The sequence below is a fragment of the Scyliorhinus canicula genome, chromosome 9 (assembly GCF_902713615.1).
Source record: "Scyliorhinus canicula chromosome 9, sScyCan1.1, whole genome shotgun sequence".
Classification (NCBI taxonomy): domain Eukaryota; kingdom Metazoa; phylum Chordata; class Chondrichthyes; order Carcharhiniformes; family Scyliorhinidae; genus Scyliorhinus; species Scyliorhinus canicula.
The window spans coordinates 80,378,039-80,400,584 of record NC_052154.1 but is presented as its reverse complement, the minus strand read 5'-3'; the positions used below and the strand labels follow the sequence as shown (position 1 = coordinate 80,400,584).

The 22,546-nt window shown below is 44.1% G+C and overlaps 1 protein-coding gene across 1 annotated transcript in view; it reads right to left on the bottom strand.

Moving 5' to 3' along the window:
• The window catches only part of nudt21 (nudix hydrolase 21), a 35,479-nt gene extending 14,781 nt beyond the window's left edge, over positions 1-20,698 (bottom strand). The window contains exons 1-5 of the mRNA XM_038807031.1: positions 20,481-20,698; positions 12,695-12,895; positions 7,566-7,629; positions 6,917-7,006; positions 5,390-5,465 (exon numbers count right to left, since the gene is read on the bottom strand). Of these exons, the coding sequence (XP_038662959.1) occupies positions 5,390-5,465; positions 6,917-7,006; positions 7,566-7,629; positions 12,695-12,895; positions 20,481-20,593 (544 nt within the window). The 5' untranslated portion in view covers positions 20,594-20,698. The remainder of the gene's footprint in view (positions 1-5,389; positions 5,466-6,916; positions 7,007-7,565; positions 7,630-12,694; positions 12,896-20,480) is intronic.
• Between the last annotated feature and the right edge of the window lie 1,848 nt (positions 20,699-22,546).

Below are 22,546 nucleotides of genomic sequence, written 5' to 3'. Positions count from 1 at the left end.
AGAAGCAGGTGGCGCAGTGGGCTGGAGCTGGTATACATGTATACCAGGACTTTACGGTGGAGCTGGAGAGGAGGCGGGCTGCTTTTAATCGGGTGAAGAGGACACTGTACATTAGCAAGGTGCAGTGCGGCATTGTGTATCCAGCGAAGCGGAGGGTGACTTACAAGCTCAAGGACATTTATTTTGAAACGGCGGAAGCAGCAGAGGAGTTTACAAAGGCAGAAGGACTGTGGCAGAGCTGAGAAATTGAGAAATGGCCATGTGCTGATGTAACCTCATGACTATTTGCTTTTTTGTTTTTGTTGGGCGTATGGACTAAAGGAGCCAATGTTGTATATATTTGGACAAGGGAATTGATGGGACTTTCACTCGAAGTGAGGGCTCTTTGGGGTGTAGGTGGATATGTGGAGTTTGTGTGCTCAAAAGGAGATTTCTGGGCTATCCTAGGGCCGGGCAAGGGGGAAAAGGGACCTGGAGGGGGCCTCCACGCTGGCCAGTTTAAGTCGGCCAGTGAACGGGAGTGAGGTGGGGGGAGGGGCTGCAGCCATCAGAGCCTGGCAGGACAGGGTCCGAGTGATCTAGCCGGGGTGGATAAGTTGTGGGGAAAAAAACCGAGATTGGGGGGAGGAGTTTCACAAGAGGCAGTGGACGGGAGGAGTTGGGGACAGTGGGGGGGGGTTACAACTCTTGGGTATCATGTACGGTACTCTTTCAGAGGTTGGACGGTGTTGAGTGTGGGGGAGTGGATTCTATGGTGACCATGAGCGGTCCCACACTCCTTTTTTTCTTTTTCTCCATTGTTTTTTGTTTCCACCGTGGGAGGGTTTGTTTCATTGGATGCATATATTGACAAGTGGGCCGTTGTTTGGGGTGGTGGGAGGATGGGATCGTTGTTATTGTTAAGGGGATTGATTTTGTATTTGTTACCGTTTACCGTTTGTGGGTGGGGTGTAAATTTTGATGGAAAATGTGAAAATGGAGATAAAAACATTTATTTTTAAAAAATGTTTCAGAATACATTCCAACAAGCAAGAAAAAGTCGGAGGGCTGGACCCATCATCCAGAGTTAATTAGAAAGGTTACAGATAAGGGCGGCACAGTGGTTAGGACTTGTTGCCTCACGGCACCGAGATCCCGGGTTCAATCCTGACCCCAGGCCACTGTCCGTCTGGAGTTTGCACATTCTACCTGTATCTGCGTGGGTGTCGCCCCCACAACCCAAAGCTGTACAGGGTAGGTGGACTGGCCACACTAAATTGCCCCCAAATTAGAAAAAAAAAGAATTGGGTATTCTATTTGTTTTTATATAAATTTAGAGTACCCAATTCATTTTTTCCAATTAAGGGACAATTTAGCGTGGCCAATTCACCTAGCCTGCACATCTTTGGGTTTTGGGGGCGAAACCCACGCAAACACGGGGAGAATGTGCAAACTCCACACGGACAGTGACCCAGAGCTGGGATCGAACCTGGGACCTCAGCGCCATGAGGCTAAGAATTGAATACCCACAGTTAAAGGATAGAACACAAAGAAAAAGCATATAGTTGTGCAAAGTCGGGTGACAGATCAGAGGATTGGACCAAATACAAGTTACAACAAAAGGATGACAAAAAGATTAATCAAGGAGGGAAAAATTAGAATAGGAGTGAAAGCTAGCCAGTAATACCAGATGGTGGAACAGTGGTGAGCAATGCTGCATCACAGCACCAGGAACCTGGGTTTAATTCCAACCTTGGGTGTCAATTTCAGTGTGGAGAATATACATTCTCTGTGTCTGCGTGGGTTTCCTCTGGGTGCTTCAGTTTCCTCCCACAGTCCAAACATGTGCAGGTTATGTGGATTGGCAATGCTAAATAGTCACTTTACTGTCCAAAGGCTGCCTAAATTGCCCAAAGGTTAGGTGGGGTTACAGGGATAGGGCAGTGGAGTGGGCCTTGGTAGGATGCTCTTTCAGAGGGTCTGTGTAGACACGATGTGTCGAATGGCCTCTTTATGCACGGTAGAGATTCCATAATTCTATGGTAAGAATTTGAATTGATAATGGAAAACAAGGAGATGGCAGATGAATTGAACCGGTAGTTTGCATCAGTCTTCATTGCTACAGGATAAAAGAAAGATCCCAGGAGCAGCTATAAACCAGGAAATGGGAGGGAGCGCAAATCAGGAAACTTACAGTCACTGGGAAATGGGACTGAGTAATTATTGGAGCTCTGGGCTGAAAGAAGTCCAGGTCCTGATGGGCTTCATTCTTTCTAGAATCTCAAAAGAAGTGCCTAGCGAGATAGTAGTGTGCTGGTTTTAATTTTCCAAAATTCTCTAGATTTAGAGCAGATCTCATTAGATTGGAAGACAGCAAATACAACTCCCGTAATTTAAAAAAACTCAGCCCAGTTTGCCTAGATTGTCGTAGAGAAAATATTATACGCTCGTATTAAAAGAGGTTAAAGCAAGGCACTTGATAAGCTCACGGTAATCAGGCAGAGTTGACAGCTTTGTGAAAGAGAAATAATATTTAAGCAACTTGTTGGAACTGGAGCTGAGGAAGTAACTCCTGCAGCGCATGGAGGGGAACCGGTGGATGTACTGTACTTCCGTTTCCAGAATGCTATTTGATAGAGTTCTACATCAAAGGTTGTCGCGGAAAATAAAAAGTTGTGCTATAGGGGTAACATATTGGCATGGATAGAAGATTGCTTCCTAAGTGGAATAAATAAGTATTTTTCAGGTTGGTAAAAATGTAACAAGTGGTGTGCCAGGGATCAGTGTTGAGACCTCAATGGTTTACAATTTATGTAAAATGACCTGGATGAGGGATTTAAGGGATGGTGCCAAATTTGCTCCTGACATATAGATAGGCAGAAAAGTTATGAGGACATAAGAAGGCTACAAAAATATGTAGATAGATTGAGTGGGCAAAGATCTGGTAAATGGAGTATAATGTGGGTAAATGTGAAATTGTCCATTCTGGAAGGAAGAATTAAAGAAAGATCATCTAAATAATGAGAGATTGCAGAGCTCGGAGGGATCTGGGTGCCCAACTGCAACGTGCAGGTACAGCAAGTAACTCGGAATGATTTATTGCAAGGGCAGTTGAATACAAAAATAGGGAGGCTATACTGCAGTCGTGCAGAGCATGAGTGAGACCACATTTGGAGTGTTTGTACAATATCGGTCACCGTTAAAGGGAAAGATGCAAATAAGACCAATAGACATAGGAGCAGAATTAGGCCACTTCGCCCATCTAGTCTGCTCTGCCATTCAATCATGGCTGATACTTTTCTCATCCCCATTCTCCTGCCTTCCCCAGATTACCCTTGATCCCCTTATTGTTCAAGAACCTATCTATCTCTGTCTGAAAGACACTTAGTGATTTGGCCTCCAGAGCCCTCTGCAACAAAGAGTTCCACAGATTTACCACCCCCTGGCTGAAGAAATTCCTCCTCATCTGTTTTAAAGGATCGTCCCTTTAGTCTGAGATAGTGTCCTCAGCTTGTAGTTTGTCCCACAAGTGGAAACATCCTCCCCACGTCAACTCTATCCAGGCCTCACGGTATCCTGTAAATTTCAATAAGATCCACCCTCATCCTTCTAAATTCCAACGAGTACAGACCCAGAGACCTCAAACGTTCCTTCATACGACAAGCTCTTCATTCCAGGGATCATTGTTGTGAACCGCCTCTGGACCCTTTCCAAGGCCAGCATATCCTTCTTAGATACAGGGCCCAAAACTGCTCACAATACTCCAAATGGAGTCTGACCAGAGCTTTATATAGCCTCAGAAGTACATCCTTGGTCTTGTATTCTAGCCCTCTTGACATGAATGCCAACATTGCATTTGCCTTTTTAACTGCCGTCTGAACCTGCACAATAACCTTGAGAATCTTGAACAAGGACTCCCCAAGTCCCTTTGTGCTTCTGATTTCCTAAGCATCTTCCCATTTTCTATGCCTCCATTTCTCCTTCCAAAGTGCGTAACCTCACACTTTTCCCACATGGGCTACTTCTTTGCCCACTCTCCTAGCCTATCCAGTCCTTCTGCAGCCCACCTGCTTCCTCAATACTACCTGTCCCATTACAGATCTTTGTATAGCAAGAAGTCTTACAACACCAGGTTAAAGTCCAACAAGTTTGTTTCAAACACTAGCTTTCGGAGCACTGCTCCTTCCTCAGGTGAATGCATCATCAGATCTTTGTATCATCTGCAAACTTCAGAACAGCACCTTCAGTTCCTTCATGTATATTGTGAAAAGTTGTGGTCCCAGCACCGACCCCTGAGGCACACCACTAGTCACCGACTGCCATCCTGAAAAAAAACCTTTAATCCCCACTCTGCCTTCTGCCAGTCAGCCAATCCTCTACCATGCCAGGGTCTTGCCCTGAACACCATGGGCTCTATTTAACAGTATCCTATGCGGCACCTTGTCAAAGGACTTCTGGAAACCCAAATAAAACATGTCCACTAGTTCTCCTTTGTCTAACTTCCTTGTTACTTCCTCAAAGAACTGTAACAGATGTCAGACATGACCTCCCCTTGATGAAACCGTGCTGACTCAGTCCTATTTTATCGTGCACTTCCAAATACTCCACAATCTCATCTTTAATAATGGACTTGAAAATCATACCAATGACCAAAGTCAGGCTAACCGGTGTTAGCTCATAGAAGGTTTACCAGACTAATGGGTGGGCTGTCTTGAGGGAAAGGACAGACAGGATAAGTTTGTATCCGCTGGAGTTCAGGAGAGCAAGAGTCAACTTGATTGAAACATTGATATCCTGAGAGGTCTTGATAGGGTAGATGTGGCGATGATAATTACTTTTGTGAGAGAATCTAAAACTAGGGGTCACTGTTCAAGAATAAGAAGTCGCCTGCTGTGTTCCTTAGAAGAGATAATCACCACACTGATTTAAAACGGAGGTGAGACAAAATGTTTTCACTCAGCTGTGGAGTCCTTGGAACTCAGAGTCTGTGAATATTTTTACGGCAGAGGGTGAACAGAGTCTTCGTAACCAAGGGAGTGATAGGTTAAGAGGGGTGGGGTAGGAGGGATAGAGATTTGTCGTTATTATAAGACCAGCCATGATCTTAAAATGGCAGAGCAGACTCAAGAGCTGAATGGCCAACGCCTGCCACTTGTTTGAATATGTTCACGTTTATCTCATTCTCTTTCATTGGACCTAGCTCTGCACAAATTGTAATGTGATCAAACACAACAGCCAAACAATTAATTTGCTGTGAAATACTCTAAGTGAATTATACTACATTCATGCAAGCTCATTTCTAAACTGTAAATCAATATCTTCATCTTAAGAGCACCTCAAGTACCAGATCACAAGCAAATACAATCGCATGTCCAAGCACATTCACTTGCATGCACATATCATCACATACCTTTCTCTTGAAGTTGTACCAAGAATAGTTTCTTATGCTCTTTGGGCTTGGTGATGTGAGCTGGAATGTAGGGATACTGGAGGAAATGAAAAATGTTAAGAACAGAGCAAATGCAGGTTAGGCTAGAGAATGTTTGAAAAAAAGGTTTACTGCAGACAGTCAAATTCAGGAGTGCGCTGCTACATTACTCATTGATGATTAGGGAAAGGGATACAAAAACTAATATCCTCTCTGTGGATAAAATCACCTCATAATTCCAAAACCTGCGCAGCACAAGTGGCTTTACCAAACGTTTTCCCTCGGTCTGGTTTGTACCAAAGCCTCACTATTTAAAGATAAGAGGTTGGGGAAGTAGCTTTAACAGCAGAATTGCTCTCAGGAAAATATTTCTGCTCAACATAAGATGCCATATTAAGTTAACACGAAGCGGTAAAATAGCAGCCACAGAACAATTTATACAAACATGTTGCTATCACATTGGTGAATGACATTCCAGAAACAAACATTCATGATTTCAGCCAAACACTTGTTGGCTGTGAAGAAAATTAATCAAGTTACCGATGGCACAATGAGACTAGGAAGAAAAGTAGCTCAAGTATTCTATTCAGTCAATAGCCAACCCTACAGAACAAGGACAACCTGGGGTTTAATACCTGGTCTTTACCAAGTGCCTTATGGAGGGTAGCAATAGGAAGGCTGTATTTGGTCCGCAGAGGGGAAATAGAGAATTACCTGAAAAGGTTTCAATCACTACAATCAAATTTTGTAAGTAAAGAGAGAGGAGGGAAGAATGAATGTGTTGAGGGTAAAATGACTTTGCAGAGAAGCCATCACGGACACTGTGCAGAGTGACTGGGGTCAAAATGTCCATTTTCATTACACAGACAGCATCAACAGAAATGGAAGGAGAAATAAGAAAGGCATCATAACCAGAAAAGTCTGTACCAATGGGTGATCAGTGTGGATTATGATCAAGTAGAAGTTAACTCGATTAAAAATGCGTGTAATTCAAAATATAATTTTAAAAATCATTGTTATAAAGTGAAAATAGGCAGTGTTTATTCCCATCAGATCCAATTGTCAGAGCTGCTGGGAAATAGATGTGCAGGTAATTGCTAGAACAGACGACAATTGAAACATTGGAAATTCTCTACAAACTAAGGACGCTTCTTTTCGAGGGCCTCTTATTTGATTTTTAATGTCAAGTGCAGCACAAGGGACTAAGCACATAACTTCAGTAACTTGCAGCTAAACAAAGTTTGGATCCTTTGCTTCATGCCCGTGTACTATCCAGTTAAACTCAATCTAGGTACAGAGCTCCAGCAAGGTGAAGAAAGAAAACATTAATTTGAGCGATCACCATTTTGTTCCAATATATTCAAGAAGCCAGAAAGTGCCACCCAAGCCTGTATATCCAAGGCTTCAGCACATTTCACAATGACCAATGCCTTGCATTGAATCATTGCTGACTTTACAGCGGAGAGTCACAACCCCCCCCCCCCAAAAATGTTAACATTCTGCACTGACCTGAGGGGGTTCAAAATTAGGTCGCCACCAGTTCCCAATGCAGTCATCAATGACCCAGTCTTGCTGCACACCATCTTGACGGCCTAAAATCTGTGGAAATATGCAGTTGAACATGTTTTTTTCCCCCTAAAATCCTCATTAGGTACATTACTTTCTCTCTGAATTATGTTAGAACATCACCCTTTTTAAGCCATTCAGAAAGATGTTAGCTTTTTTGGATTTGTTTACTTGAAGCTTTCCACCCACTCTCCCAGAAAAAGTTTGTGACAATCGTACAGACGATAACACATTTAATATTTACTTAGCTTCTAAACAGAAATCAAATGATAAACCATTATAAAATTTCTTTTGCTGTACTCTACTTCCATTCTGCCCCTCCCTAATTTGCAAAAGACCATATTAAATGCAAATAAATCCTTCATAGAAAAGGGCACAGAATTTTAGAGCAGACGGCAATTTTCCATAAACTTTGTAATATATCCAGAGCTACTCAAAGTAATACACAAGTAGAAGCACCACTAATCAGGTTCTATTTAATCTTGTGATACAAGATCAGTACCAAAGATCAAGTCTAATCAGACTGACAAGGTGATCCTTTAGCACATACACCACCAAGTGAAGTACAATTATCTGAGCACATTTTCCATACCTCCGTCATTAGACGTTTCAGACCTTCCACCTCATCTTCACCAGGATTTAGCTCTCCACCCGGCCTAAATCCACAAAAAACAAAATCATGAAGATTGTTACAATGCAAAAGCAACAAAAAAAAACGAACAAACTAGGAAGCAGTTTACCAATCTTGAAAACCAAAAGGCAGAAATTAGTCACTCTTCAGCCTGGAGAGATAGAATAAACAGCTGGCTTGTAATACAGAACAATGCCAGCAGCGCAGGTTCAATTCCCGTACCGCCGCCCCCGAACATGCGCCAGAATGTGGCGACTAGGGGCTTTTCATAGTAACTGCATTGAAGCCTACTTGTGACAATAAGCGATTATTATTAATTATTATTAAACTCTAACTGCTACGTTAATTTTGATTCACTGACAGTTTCATTGGTTTTAAAAGTATACAATCTCCTTCAATAGCTTATGAGCAGCATATTTATCCAACCACCCCACTTTCTGCTGAGTTCTTGACTGCTATTGGCCTTGGATCCTGCGTTAGGAAGATAGATAAAAGAGTTCCATTTGTTGCTCAGTGGCTGATGTTAAAACTTCGCACATTAGGCCAGGCAAGACTAGAAAAAAAACAATTGCTCGTGTTGACAATAACCACTTAAGGCACAAGGATGCAAACAGGGTGGAACAGGCTTTAATGCTTTTTTTAAAAATTCATTAATGAGACATGGGCGTTGCAGGCTGGGCCAGTATTTATTGCCAATTCCCAATTGCCCTTTAGGGGGCAGTTAAGTGTCAACCACGTTGCAGTGGATCTGGAGTCACATGTAGGTCAGACCAAGTAAGAACAGCAGATTTCCTTCCCTAAAGGACATTAGTGAACCAGATGTGTTTTTACGACACTCGACAATGGCGTCATGGTCATTAGACTTTAATTACAGATTTTTATTGAATTCAAATTTCACCAAGAGCATATTGGGATTTGAACCTGGGTCCCCAGACACTACTCTGGGTTTCTGGATTACTCGTCCAGTGACAATACGGCAACAGCTCCCCACCTTGGGGGAGCAAGTTGTCCAGAAAAATAAAAAAGGTACATACTGTACTGTAGCCAAGTGGGGTGGCCATATCCCGATTTCAAAATGCACAATGCTGAGAAAGCACGCAGGTGCAAGGTTTGTCTGTTGATTGGACCTGTAGCTCCCAGACAAGACTAATACTGCAAAGCCATTACCATACTAATGAGCCATCTCCGGGGACAAAAGAGTAACATTTAGGTAAACGATACTAAAGCAGACACCCCGGCGCCAGAGAAGACTAGAACAAAGCAGGCCAACAGCCACCTAGGAGCCGCCCAGCAATCAGGGCACCCACCCCTTTATTGGAGGAAATCGATACCAATGATCAAGATACAGTCCAATTAATTGGGACCAAGTTCAAGGCCCGCCCAAAAGCGCGCAAAGCCCCCTTCGGGTATAAGAAGCCCCCAAGAGAGAATCGCTCTCTTGGCCTTGGCTCTGAGCGAGGAGAGACCTGCCTAGCAGCTGCACCAGAACAAGTCCAAAGTCAACGCGCGCTACGAGATAGACGCTCCTAGCTACTATTCCGTACCAGTTCGACCTCAGCAGCCTCAGAACCGGACAATGGCCAATGTTCCTCTGACTGAGTGGGCGCCCGAAGCTAAGTATAGGCTTTAGTAGTAGTGATAGTTTAGTTGGTAGAGTTTTGTGCATGAGTATATTTGACTGTGTGTGTAAATAAATGAGCATTGATTTCGAACTTACTAACTGGTGTATCGAGTCTTTGATCAGTATTCGGTTTTTGAACCTTGTGGCTGTATTGAAAGATACCTGCCGACTCTTGAACAACCGTAATTAGAATTAAGGAAGGCGACCATATTAACTGCCATAAACAGAGCCAATTAAAGAGAGAACACAACGAGCAACAATATCCCCCCTAGTGTAATTAATACGTATCCAAAGTCTTGATCAAGTTGAAAGCTGTCAACGTCTCAGTAGGGAACTAACTCCTCATTTTGGAAAACCGGTGTCGACAAGACACATTCGATACATTCCAGTCAGGTGAAGTAGATTCAGTTAATCCAAACTAGGAAGATCTTTGTGGCATAGTAGTAGCTACCTCGGAGCTAAAAACTCTGGGTTCACATTCCCACCCCAGGACCTGATGACCATGGAGGTGCTTTGATAATGTGGCCAAACCAAACAAGTGGATCATCAGTCTGCAAACCCTTCCAAACGGTCTGAAAGGAAGGCAGTAAAGAACGGGAGTGTTTCCTAGTCAGCCATACTGCAGAAGGCAACAGCAGACCACTGTAGTACTTTGCCAAGCACAGGCATGGATCAAATCCATGAAAGTCCATTGTTGCCAATATCCTCTTAGCTGAAGGAGGATGAATCTTAGCATACATAGGGCATTCCCTCCGACACCACAACATCTATATTCTCTCACTAGGCATTCATCTATTGCAAGGAATCAAGGTTTTTCTTGTCCTCCTTTTTCACATTTTCTCCCAAATTTACACCCACCAACAACAATAATCAGCAACAAATATGTCAATCCCCATAATAACAAGGATCCCATCCTCCCACCAAACATTAGCCCACATGTTTACATAAACAAATGACAAAAAGGAATCACCCATCATCACCCCGAATACACAGCCCCCCTCCCCTCAACCCTGCCACCCAGCCCCCCAACTAATGTTCGATGTTATCCAGTTTTTGAAAGTGCATAATGAATAATGCCCATGACTTGTAGAACCCCTCCGTCCTTCCCCTCAGTTCAAACTTAAACTTTCTCAAGAGTTCCAACAGGTCCCCCCGCCACGCCAGGGCACAGGGTGGAGAGGCTGCTCTCCATCCTAGCAGGATCCACCTTCGGGCGATCAACAAGCCGAAGGCTACAACATCTGCCTCCGCACCCGTTTCCAACCCCCTGAATACGGCCTCCCAGGCACCCGGGTCCAGTTTCACGTGCACCACCTTGGAAATTATCCTAATAAAATCTCCTTCCAGCAATCCTCTAGCTTTGGACAGGGCCAAAACATATGAACGCGATTAGCACACACCCCCCCCCCCCCCCCCCCCCCCACCACACAACACTCACGCACATCTTTCATTCCTTCAAAGAATCGACTCATCCTCGCCCTTGTGAGGTGTGCTCTGAATACCACCTTCAGCTGTATCAGCCCCAACCTCGCACACGAGGTGAAGGCATTTACTCTCTGGAGCACCTCACACCAGAACCCCTCCTCTATAACCTCTCCCAATTCTTCCTCCCACTTTGCTTTGATCCCTTCCAGTGGCACCTTATCCTCTTCCAAAATAGCTCCATACACCGCTGACACTACCCCTTTCTACAGTCCCCCTGTCGTCAGCACCTCCACCAGCAATGTGGAGGCAGATTCCTCCGGGAAGCTCGATATCTCCTTTCTGGCAAAATCTCGAACCTGCATGTATCTAAACATTTCTCCCTGCTCCAGCCTATACTTCGCTTCCAGCTCCTTCAATCCTGCAAACCGACCCCGAAGAAACAAATCTTTTAGTGTCTTAATCAACTTATTTTTCCATCCCACCTCCCTGGCTCAAATCTGTGGTTCCTCCGAATCAGCATTTCCCTTGACCTTGCCCCAACCCAAAGTGTTGGCAAAACTGTCTCCAAATTCTCAATGAGGCTATTATTACCGGACTCCCTGAGTATTTCCCTGGAGCTATCGGGAGCAGTGCTGTTGCTAGTGCTTTCAGTCCCACCCGCATGCACAAATTCTTATCCATTCTGACCAACTGGGAATGAACCCCTCTGACCCAGCTCCGCACCTTCTCCACATTCGTCACCTAGTAGTAGTACATCAGGTTCGGAAGACCCAAACCCCCTGCCTGCCTTTCCCTCTGTAGCAGCACCTTTCTCACTCTTGCAAGGAATCAAGTGGAGAACGGATTACGTCTAGTTGCTTGCCATGAACAAAAACTATGAGGAATAGGGTAAATATTACCTGGACAGACTGAATTCCAAGAGGTTAAAAGTAGCTTGTTCACTACACCTGGTTGCATACAGCTCCCTTGAGGGGAAAATTAAGGGGGCGTACAACCAAGATTAAAGTAAGTTCAATCGGTATTATTTGGGAAGATTTAATACAGTGTAAAGTGACAACACTGCTAACCTGTCATACACAGCAGTCAACATGTGAAAACAGATTAGGTCTTCTCTGGCATGAATCCATCCGATTAGAGGTTAAAAATCAAAATCTGTCACCCCTTCATAAAATGACTGACCCACAACAGTACTGGGAAGTAAATAGCTGCCTTCAGCCTCCTCCTCCTTCTCTCTCATTGGAAGGTTGTAAGGAAATGCTCAGTACTGTTCACTAGCAAGTCAATGCTCATTGACCTTCATTAATTTGCTGGTGGATAGGCCAGCATGGTGGTGCAGTGGTTAGCACTGCTGCCTATGGCACTGAGGACCCGGGTTTGATCCTGGCCCCAGGCCTACTGTCTGGTGTGGAGTTTGCACATTCTCCCGTGTTTGCGTGGGTCTGACCCCCACAACCCAAAAATGTGCAGGTTAGGTGGGTTGGCCATGTTAAATTGAAAAAAAATAATTGGGTCGTCTCAATTTATTTATCTTTTTTTTTTTAAATTTGCTGGTGGATTGGGTGGCAATTTGAAAATTCACAACTGAATGCTCAAAACTATCCATGATTTCATCTTTCAATCTTAAATCTCTTCCGGCTTTAACCTTTCTCTAACTCTGGACTCTTGTGCAGAATCCTTGGATGTCTCTTCCCCCCCCCCACCCAATCCCCATCCCCCTTGCTTCCACCCGAAGTCTGACTCGACTCCTTCCAAGAGCTTGCTTAAAAATTTACATCTGATCAAAACTGGCCTGAATGTCTCCTCTTACAGTTCTGGTGGCAAATTTGGTCTTAGTCTCCTGTCATTGATGTTTTCCTCATTAAAAGTAATCAGTATACATAAATTCAAGCTATTTTGTTAATTTCCAGTAAAAAGGAAAACCAAAACAGTCCCCTATAGTGCAACGCAATCAACTAACTGCATCATGTGCACATTTGTGGAAGCTCACCCAAGCGTTTGCTTCAACATTGGGAAATCTTCTTAGTCAATTGTTGTCTATACTCACAGTTTAAAGAAGGTTGTTCCCAGCTGCAGTAGCAGTACATGAGGCAATCTGTGCTCATGCACGATCAGAACACCCTCCACAGTGCGCCTCATGCCAATCTTCTCAAACTCCTCTCGCATCCGTTGGAATCGAGCTGCAACAGAGCAGTCCTTCTCATACAAGGGTTCCTTGGTACCAAAGGTGTAGTTGGTCAGGGGATACCTGAAAAGAAATTCTCCACAGTATAGTTACATGCGACAATGAAAATATCAAAATCCCATCTCCAGATAAATACAGGAAGTCAGGTGTTCTTGAAGAATTCATAGAATCCCTAAAGTGCAGAAGGAGGCCACTCAACCCATCGAATCCGCACTAAAAGAGCACTACCTCGGCTCACTCCCCTGCCTTATCCCCATAACCCCACCTAACCTGCACATCTTTGGACTGTGGGAGGAAACCAGAGCACCTGGAGTAAACCCACGCAGACACAGGAAAATGTATAAAAACTCCATACAGTCACCCAAGGCCAGAATTGAACATGGGTCTCCAGTGCTGTGATACCCAAGTGCTAACCATGGTGCCACCCAGGAGCAAACAAGAACATTTTCAGAACTGGGATGGAGCCAAAATCAGCACACATTCACTGGTCTAGACCATTCCTGGCAGGAACGGATAGACATGCCATCTCCCTGAAAGTCCTAATGTCCTTTTAAATGGAAACTCAGCAACAGGATCGGATCTATTCCATTTACAGCAGATTCAAATACTGGTCGCAAATCAGTAACACATAAAATTTATGATTTTTAACAAATAAAAAAAAACTGAACCCAAAAAACATTTGAACCCTCAACCAATCCGGTCTACTGCAAAAAAAACTAAGTACAAAATGTAATGTACGCTGACTAAACAATTAAGAATACTAGATTTGAAAAGCCAATTGAAAATAAGAACTTGTTACGCAGAAGAGTGGTTCACCTATTCCTGATGAGGTTGGTTGACTGAGGAACACAGACCAGGAGCAAGAGAACGTGAAATCCCCTCACCAGAAGTAGGGACCATTTCATTTTCTTTTTTTTAAATGCCTCAGCTGAAGGATGGCACTTCTGACAATGCAACATGCTATCTTGGTTATATGCTCAAGTGAGGCTCAATGTCTGGGCTGGAGTGGTGCCAAATGAACCAAGCTGATAATTACTAGGTAATCATTCACAAGCTTGAGCCCCAAAAGTAATACACAAATAAAAGAAATTATACAACCTGAACTGGAAATCGAAGGAAACAGAAACTTCAAATTAAAGCTGGTACGAGAACAGAATTCCAATTAGCATATTTTTAAAAAGGACCTCCATCCAAAATGTTAACTTCCCACGTCCCCACATTAAAAAAAAAATACAGACGCTGACTTATCTGCGACATCCAGAGCATTTTTGAGTTTCAAGGTTTGGATTTCTGATATTTGCTGTTTTTCCTTAGTGCCTCCACCAGCACTGGTTGACCAGCTACATCAGATCCTACTTTCTCCACCACGGAACAGATTAGTTAATTTGAAAACAGTTTGATTTCCATTTTGACGTAATCAAGACGTGAATGAAATGTTCATTGAACCACCATCACGCCCAAAAAGTCAGAGCAAAGTCAAGAGCTAAACATTGCATTGGAAGTAAACAAACAATCGATATTATCATGTGGATGTACCTTTAAGAAATGTGTGTTTATCGAATAGCTGCAGCGATGTCAGTGTGTGGGTGGAGCTGGGCTGTCTTTCACTTTGAGCCGAAAAGCTGCTTTGTGGCTCTGTTTTTGGTTTAGTTTTCAGTGTTGGAGATCTGCATGCAAAGCAAGATGATGTTCTGATCTCTCTCTCTCTACAAGCTAAAGAATGTCTTCAGCTCACTTGCTGATTTCAAAGTAATGCCTGTTTGTGTAAAGAATTTAAACCTGATGTATTTGTTAAAAAAGGGTTTAACTTATGGCTGTTGCTAGGAAAGGTATTAAGGATTATCTATAGAGTATTGTATCTGTGGGTAGTTGTCAAGAGGTTTACCGTGTGCTTATAAAAATGTTATCTGGGTTCATAGAATAAATATTGCTTTGTTTTTAAAATACTTAAGGTCTCTGTTGCATAACACCTGGAGTGGACCCTTGTGCTTCCCATAACCAAAATATATTAAAAATAATGGGTCAGGTGAAGGTGAACTCCATGATATACTTTGGAGTTTTCTGAACCCTGGCCCACAACAATATCTTAATATAGATGTGGTCACTTTTAGGAACCATACTTTCAGAGGAATATCAAGTGTGCAGAGGGGATTCACGAGGATGGTACCAAAGATATGAGGCTTCAATTACATTCAGAGACCAGAGAAGCTGCAATAGGTCTGAGGCTGAAAGGTTAGTGGGATGTGCAAAAATCATAACGGTTCACACAGTGAAGATATTAAATCAGTTGAGGCGACATTTTATGGCGGAAGGGATGTCGGTGCTAACGTTGCTGTGCGAGAATCATGAGTTTGAGCCAGGGGGATGGATAGTGTATACAGGCGGTATGGGAAGTGGGGCTGGTCAAGATGAGGGATCTGTATTTGGAGGAAGGGTTCGCCAGTCTGGAGGAGGTACGGGAGAGGGTAGAGCTGCCAAGGGGGAGTGAGTTCGGGTATCTGCAGGTTAGGGACTTTGTGCAGAAGGTCTGGAGGGGGTTCCCTCGGTTGCCAGGATACACACTGCTGGAGCGACTGCCACTTCCTGATGTGGAAGGGGAGGGAAGAATTGGGGATATATACAAGTGGCTGGGGGAGCAGGAAGACGAGCGGGTGGTGAAGATCAAGGAGAAATGGGAAGCAAAGTTGGATGGGGAGATCAATTGGGGAGTATGGAGTGAGGCACTGCGTAGGGTAAACAAGACCTCCTCTTGTGCAAGGATGAGCCTGAAACAGTTTAAAGTGACTGGGATATGACTCAGATGAGAATGAGTGGGTTCTTTCAGGGGGTAGCAGATGAGTGTGAGAGGTGTGGGCTGAGACCAGCAAATCACACTCACGTTTTGGGGCTGTAAAAAATTGGGAAGATTCGGGCGGGAGTGTTTGCGGTCTTCGCCAGGATAGTGGAGGAGGAAGTAGACCCGAACCCTTTGGTGGCGATATTTGGGATTTCAGAGAAGCTGGAGCTCATGTAGAGGAGGAAGGCCGATTTCATGGTCTTCATCGTTACTTGGGGAGGGGGGGGGGGGGGAGGGGGGGGGGGGGGGGTAGCGGCTTGGTTTGGTGACTTGTACGACTTCCTGCAATTAGAGAGACGATAAAGTACAAGTTAAGGGGCTCTCCAGGGGAGTTTGAGGAAAAATGGGGGATGTTTGTGACCATGTTTGAGGGGCTGTTCATCGTGGGGGATGGGGGTCTAAAAAAAGGGGGAAAATCTGGACAGACCGTACAGTTGATTGTTGGGAAGTATGTTTCCCGGGGTGTTTATTCGCTGCTATCCGTTTTGATCTATGTTTCTAATAAAAATACATTTTTTAAAAAATCATAAAGGTTTTGATTTGAGTAACAGAGGAAACTGTTTCCAGTGGCAGAAGAGCTCATAGATTAAATGAGATTTAAGTGGATTGGCAAAAGAATGCCTCAAGTGCCATGGGTGGAGTAGGGGGATAGACATAGGCAATATTCTAGCCAATGCAACTACAGGCAGACTTATTTGTCAACCATTGTCCTCACTTGAAGCTGAACATTCCTGCATCCAATAGCAAGTCCACCTAGAGACGTTTGAACATAGAACATACAGTGCAGAAGGAGGCCATTCAGCCCATTGAGTATGCACCGACCCACTTAAGCCCTCACTTCCACTCTATCCCCGTAACCCAATAACCCCACCTAACCTTTTTGGTCATCAAGGGCAATTTATTATGGCCAATCCACCTAACCTGCATGTCTTTGGACTGTGGGAGGAAACCGGAGCACCCGGAGGAAACCCACGCAGTCACGGGGAGAACGTGCAGACTCCGCACAGGCAGTGACACAGCAGGGAATCAAACCTGGGACCCTGGCGCTGTGAAGCCACAGTGCTAGCCACTTGTGCTACCGTGCTGCTAGTTTGACAACAGATAGCAGGAATAATATCCAAGAACAGGGTGCTTTTTATTTAAGGTTTTGCACATTTATATTATCAAAACTTTTCAATATGAATATTGCCATCTAGCAAGCATATTACATAAATAAATAGAAGATAGGAGCAAGAGGCCTTTGACTCTTCAAGCCTGCTCCACCATTCATCACGATCATGCCTGATCATCCAACTCAATAGCCTAATCCTGCTTTCGCCCCATAGCCTTCGACCCCATTCTCCCAAAGTGCTATATCCAGCCACCTCTTGAATATATTCAAAGTTTTAGAATCAACTACTTCCTGCGGTAATGAATTCCACAGGTTCACCACTCTGTGTGAAGGTCTTCTTATCTCCGTCCGAAATGGTTTACCCTGAATCCTCAGACTGTGATCCCGGTTCTGGACACACCCATCATTGGTAACATCTTCCCTGCATCTACCCTGTCTAGTCCTGTTAGAATTTTATACGTCTCTATGAGATCCCCTCTCATTCTTCTGAACTCCAGCGAGAACACCCACCTCTGAACCCATCATTGGGTAACTGTTATTATGGATGGCATTATTTGCCATATGACTATTTTGAAGAGCATGGGAGTTCTTCCCAGTATCTTGGCCAACATTTTTCCACCAATCAGCATCAATTAAAAACAGATAATCCGATCATTGCACTGGTGGGTGATGCGATTGCGCCTTCATTGTACCATGGAGTGTCAGTTTAATGGGACATCAGTGAATTTTCAAAAACAACCTGTGCAAAATACTCCATGTTAATGAATACTTTGGGCAATATGCACTGGTTTAGAGAAACACTTCCTTCTGTATGGCATTACCAGTTACTCTCAGAACCTATCTTCTGAGCTATTGTTCTGACCTGTCATTATCTATTGGCAATCTTTTATAGATCGGATTGCTGCCCTTTCATATTATAGACAATACTTTTACTTCTAGATACCAGCATTCAGGCTGTGCTCATCTGTGCTGACGGTATATTTGATGGCAAGTCTCACCTAGTTCATTGCAGTGCATACAATCTCTCTGGACAAATCCTTGCCCGCATCATTCCACCCAAAGATCAGTGGATCTGCACATTGGGCTACTGAAATATGAGTGTGGAAGGGGATACTTTATGAATCCTCCATAAATAGCATAATGTGCAAATTACAGATATCTTTATTTGAATACGGCTTGAGCCAAACTATGCTAGTACCTGTTGCCGTAAAATATTACACAGTGCAATGGGGCGACATAGAACCTGCCTAGTTTATGGACCATGGAATCTTTGACAAAGAGTCATCGGACTCGAAACGTTAGCTCTTTTCTCTCCCTACAGATGCTGCCAGACTTGCTGAGATTTGCCAGCATTTTCTCTTTCGTTTCAAGATTCCAGCTTCCGCAGTAATTTGCTTTTATCCATGGAATCTTTGTTCCTGCATTTTTGGAGGCAAACGCTTGGTTAGGTGGATTAGCACCTTAGTGTTGAAGGATGTGCAGGCTAGGTGGATTGGCCATGATCAATGTGCAGGATTACGGGGATAGGGCAAGGGAGCGAGTCTAGGTAGAGTGCTCTTTAAGAGACTGTGCAGACTCAATAGCTTGAACGACCTCCTGCTGCACTGTAGGGATTTTATGGATCCAAGAAGACATTTTAAACGAATGCAAAGATCTGAAATACACTGTTTCAAGTTAATAGAGGAAGTAGATTTAACAAATTTTTCAAACTGAAATGGATAAATGACAGGGATATGGAGAAAGGACAGCAGAGAAGGACTAAGAGGATTGCTCTTTTAAATGAGTCACACAGGGGCCAATGGCTCAAAGGCAGCCTTCAGCACTTCAACTAACATCCATGTCATGCCAGCATTTATTATTTGAGTGTTAAAATTAATTGTGGTACCATTTCTATAACGCCAGCTAAGATCAACTGATGCAGGACTGGCCAGCAAATAGCTACAATTAAACTAAACAGCAGACCCGAACCTTGTCTTTTTGAACTCCAAATTTCATTCCAAGACATGCCTGTTAACCATGGAGAGTCAAAACTGGACAAAGTGCTTTTGGATCAGACACCAGCACTCGATTTGGGCTGTGGAGTACCAGATTTCATGCATATTATACAGGAAGAGGCTTGCATTTTCAATGACAATCTTTGCATTTAGTCATGCAACAGTCCTACCCAAATTAAAAGAAAAACTGAAAACGCTGGAAAGATAGTCAGCCCAGTAAGAGAAAAGTGTTTGACAATTAAAATGTGCAAGCATTTAATGGAAGGGAGATGATGCCATTCACAGGATCAGTTTCTGGTTTCTGCAAACTGTAGAGGGCTGTTGGATAGGGTGATGCAGAGAAAAGATTACACAAATATTCAAGGATGAGGAGGTATAAGAAACACCAAAAAATGGAAAGCAAAAGTGTCCACAACATTAAATAGAGTTTTTAAAATCAAAATAATGGAGTTGCTGTCAGTCCAGGAAGATCAGCAACTACAACTTCCGATTCTTCCACTGTTGTATAGTGACAAATTCTGACCTTTCCTCTCCAATCAACCCCAGATATGATACCCAATGTAACAAACAGCCCTGGCTGAACAGAAAGTAACTACATAGTTATGACAGATAAACCAATTTACTCAATACAATATCCACTCTTCCCATACTAAGCTGTTCTGATTCAAAGTCAGACAAAGACTTGCAGGCACACAGTGGGATAGACAAATCAATAATACACAAACCAGACGCTTGCAGAATCAGCAATATGGTGCATTAAGTAATGCCAGACAGATTTGTTTTAATTTTTCCAATTAAGGGGCAATTTAGCATGGCAAATTCACCCCATCCAGTCTGGAGAGGGGCAGGGAAGGCAGAGAACCTCCTTGTGAACTTGCTCCAGGGTCTGGCAAAGTGCACCATTTATAGGTCCAGGCAGCAGGCAACCAAGACCAGACTGTCTGCCCCCCCTTCCTTAGCTACATTCGCAGCCAGGTGTCCCGAGAAAGGGAGCATGCGATGTCTACAGACACCATCAAGGCCTTCCATGCCCAGTGGGCACCACAGGGGCTGAGGTGCTTTATTGACCCCTTTTAATTGCACTCTTATTTGATGTTTTTAACGTTTCCGTTGATCATTGTCATTGTCGGGTAGTGCCCCTAACAGGAGCAGCCCTTGTTTGCGTTGTCCCAAAGTTTATTTCCTTTCTTCTATTTTGTTGGTGGACCTCAAAAACAAAAAGGGTGGCCAATCCGCCTACCATGCACATCTTTGCATGGGGGGGCCAAGACCCAGGCAGCCATGGGGAAAATATGCAAACTCTACACAGACAGTGACCTGGGACCAGGATAGGGTCCGCGTCCTCAGCGCTGTGAAGCTGCAGTACTAACCACTGCACCAGGACAGATTCATACTTAAAACAGATACCCAGAATTTCAAGATTAGGGCTGTGCCGGCAGATACTGACTGACATCCGAGAAACTTGTGAACAGGGAACATCTTGAACCTGTGGGGACTTGAGTCAAACACCCAGTACCGAATACACTAACATCCACATATCAACAGGAAATATTACTCGGAGCAAGGGGTGCTCAGCTCCACACGTTGTTCAACGCTCGGAACGTGTCTGCGGTTATCTTTCACCGTTTTAAAGCACAATGATTCTATCCAGTTTGAGGTTCATACAGAGGCTTGCGGCCAGTACATTAACTCCGCTGCTTTACTCACAGGTTGATCGTCCTCTCCAGGGTCAGCGGCTTGGCCTGCAGGTATTTGTTCCCATACTGAGAAATGCCGCGGGGCCATCCGGCCTGTGAGCGGCTCGGTGGAACCACAGACATGGCAACAGATACCGGGCTCACACACCGGGCCTTGAACAAGGCCGCCTTCGCGCTTTAACCCGTCCACTGTGCTTCCGGGTCAGTGGATCGTTTCCGGGTCGGAGAAAAGCGCCAAGTGTGGCGGCTCCACGTGACAGGCCAATCAGAGGGGAGGGAAGCTCGTCTGCAGTTCCAGTTTGGCATTTCAGTTCTGGGTGAATGAATCCTTAGCACAGGCTTTATTTAGCCGGGGGTTTGGGTGACTTTTCCTTCAGAGTTAGTGCAGTTCTGATGGAGAGGCTGCATTATAACAAGTGGCAAGCATCTTTCGGGTTACATTTTGAACCAAATCCTGTTCCAAATGAAATATTTAAAAATCTCACGGTTAAAACTCAAAGGAGCAGCACCTATATAGGGTAAACATTACAAGCAAAAAAAAATTTAAATTAAAAAAGGATGCTGAGCAAAGCTTGTTTGGTCATCTGTCTTAATTGCTGTTTGAGGCACCTTCATTGAATATTGGCAACTGTGTTTCTGTTTCCCTCTGGGTACTTACTGAATGCCTGGACTCTTAAACATGTCTAGTGATGGTACCAAAGTCTGCCGGGTGCAAATGGAATCGCACAAAGTCTCTTGTTCAATGTAGTGGGAATGTGCCGTTGTGAATGATTTACAGCTACTGCTTCTTTTCCTGTCTCCATCCATATCATTACCTCCAGACTGCCTCAAGTATGTGCCTTGGGCCCTCTTAAAGAGGTCATAGAGTCATTATGACACAGGAGGTCTTTGGCCCATCGAGTCTATGCCTGTTCGCCATAGAGCAATCAACTGAATTCCATTTCCCAAATATTACATTTTGATGAGAAAAATAAGGAGGTTGCATATTAGTTTTTAAAAATAATGTTAATGGAGTAGGGACCTTAGTGTACGGATACACAAATCACTAAATGTTGCAATATAAATTGATAAGACTTTAAAAAATAAAACAAACAGGAGGATTAGTTCTCTAGACAATGTTGAGAGATATAATTGAAAAGTAGAGAAGTTATAATAAACTTATATTGAACATTGATCAGACCACACTTGGGAGTACTGGGGATCATATATCAATGACTAAGATGAAGGACGAAAAGGTTGCATATCCAAGTTCATAGATGACATTATGTTAGGAGGAGCAGCCACAAAGGAATAAAGAATGACTAGCTCCAATTTTATTTTGGGATCGGACTATGCAAGGGAGCGTGTGCCCGAGAAAGAAATACAGAAATACAATTACCTCATGTGGGGGAATCCAAATCTAGAAACATAACCTTGTTATGGGCCAGGGTTTAGAGAACCCCAAAGTGTATCATGGAGTTCACCTGACCCACAACTTTTTTTTAAAATTTAGATTACCCAATTATTTTTTCCAATTGAGGGGCAATTTAGCATGGCCAATCCACCTACTCTGCACATTTTATTGGGTTGTGGGGGCAGAACCCACGCAGACACAGGGAGAATGTGCAAACTCCACACGGACAGTGACCCAGAGCCGGGATCGAACCTGGGACCTCAGCGCCGTGAGGCAGCTGTGCTAACCACTAGGCCATCGTGCTGCCCTTCCCACAACTTTTAATAGATTGTGGTATAGGGAGCACACGGCCCACACTACAGGTGTGGTACAGCAGAAATGGAAAAGTATTTTTTAAAGAAAAACAATGGGGGAGATTCTCCGATATGGAGCCCAAGTGTTTGCGCCGTCGTGAACGCCGTCGCGTTTTACGACGGCATGAACCGGGCCCTGGTACGACCGATTCAGGCTCACCAGGGGCCAGCCCACTGCTGGAACGGTTCACGCCGCTCCAGCCTCCTTTCGTGGTGCCAAATGGGCACCACGCCAACCGGCACATGCGCAGTTGGGCCACGTCAACCTGCGTACACGCGGGGGACTTCTTTAGCGCGCCGACCCTGACTCAACATGGCGTCGGTGTTCAG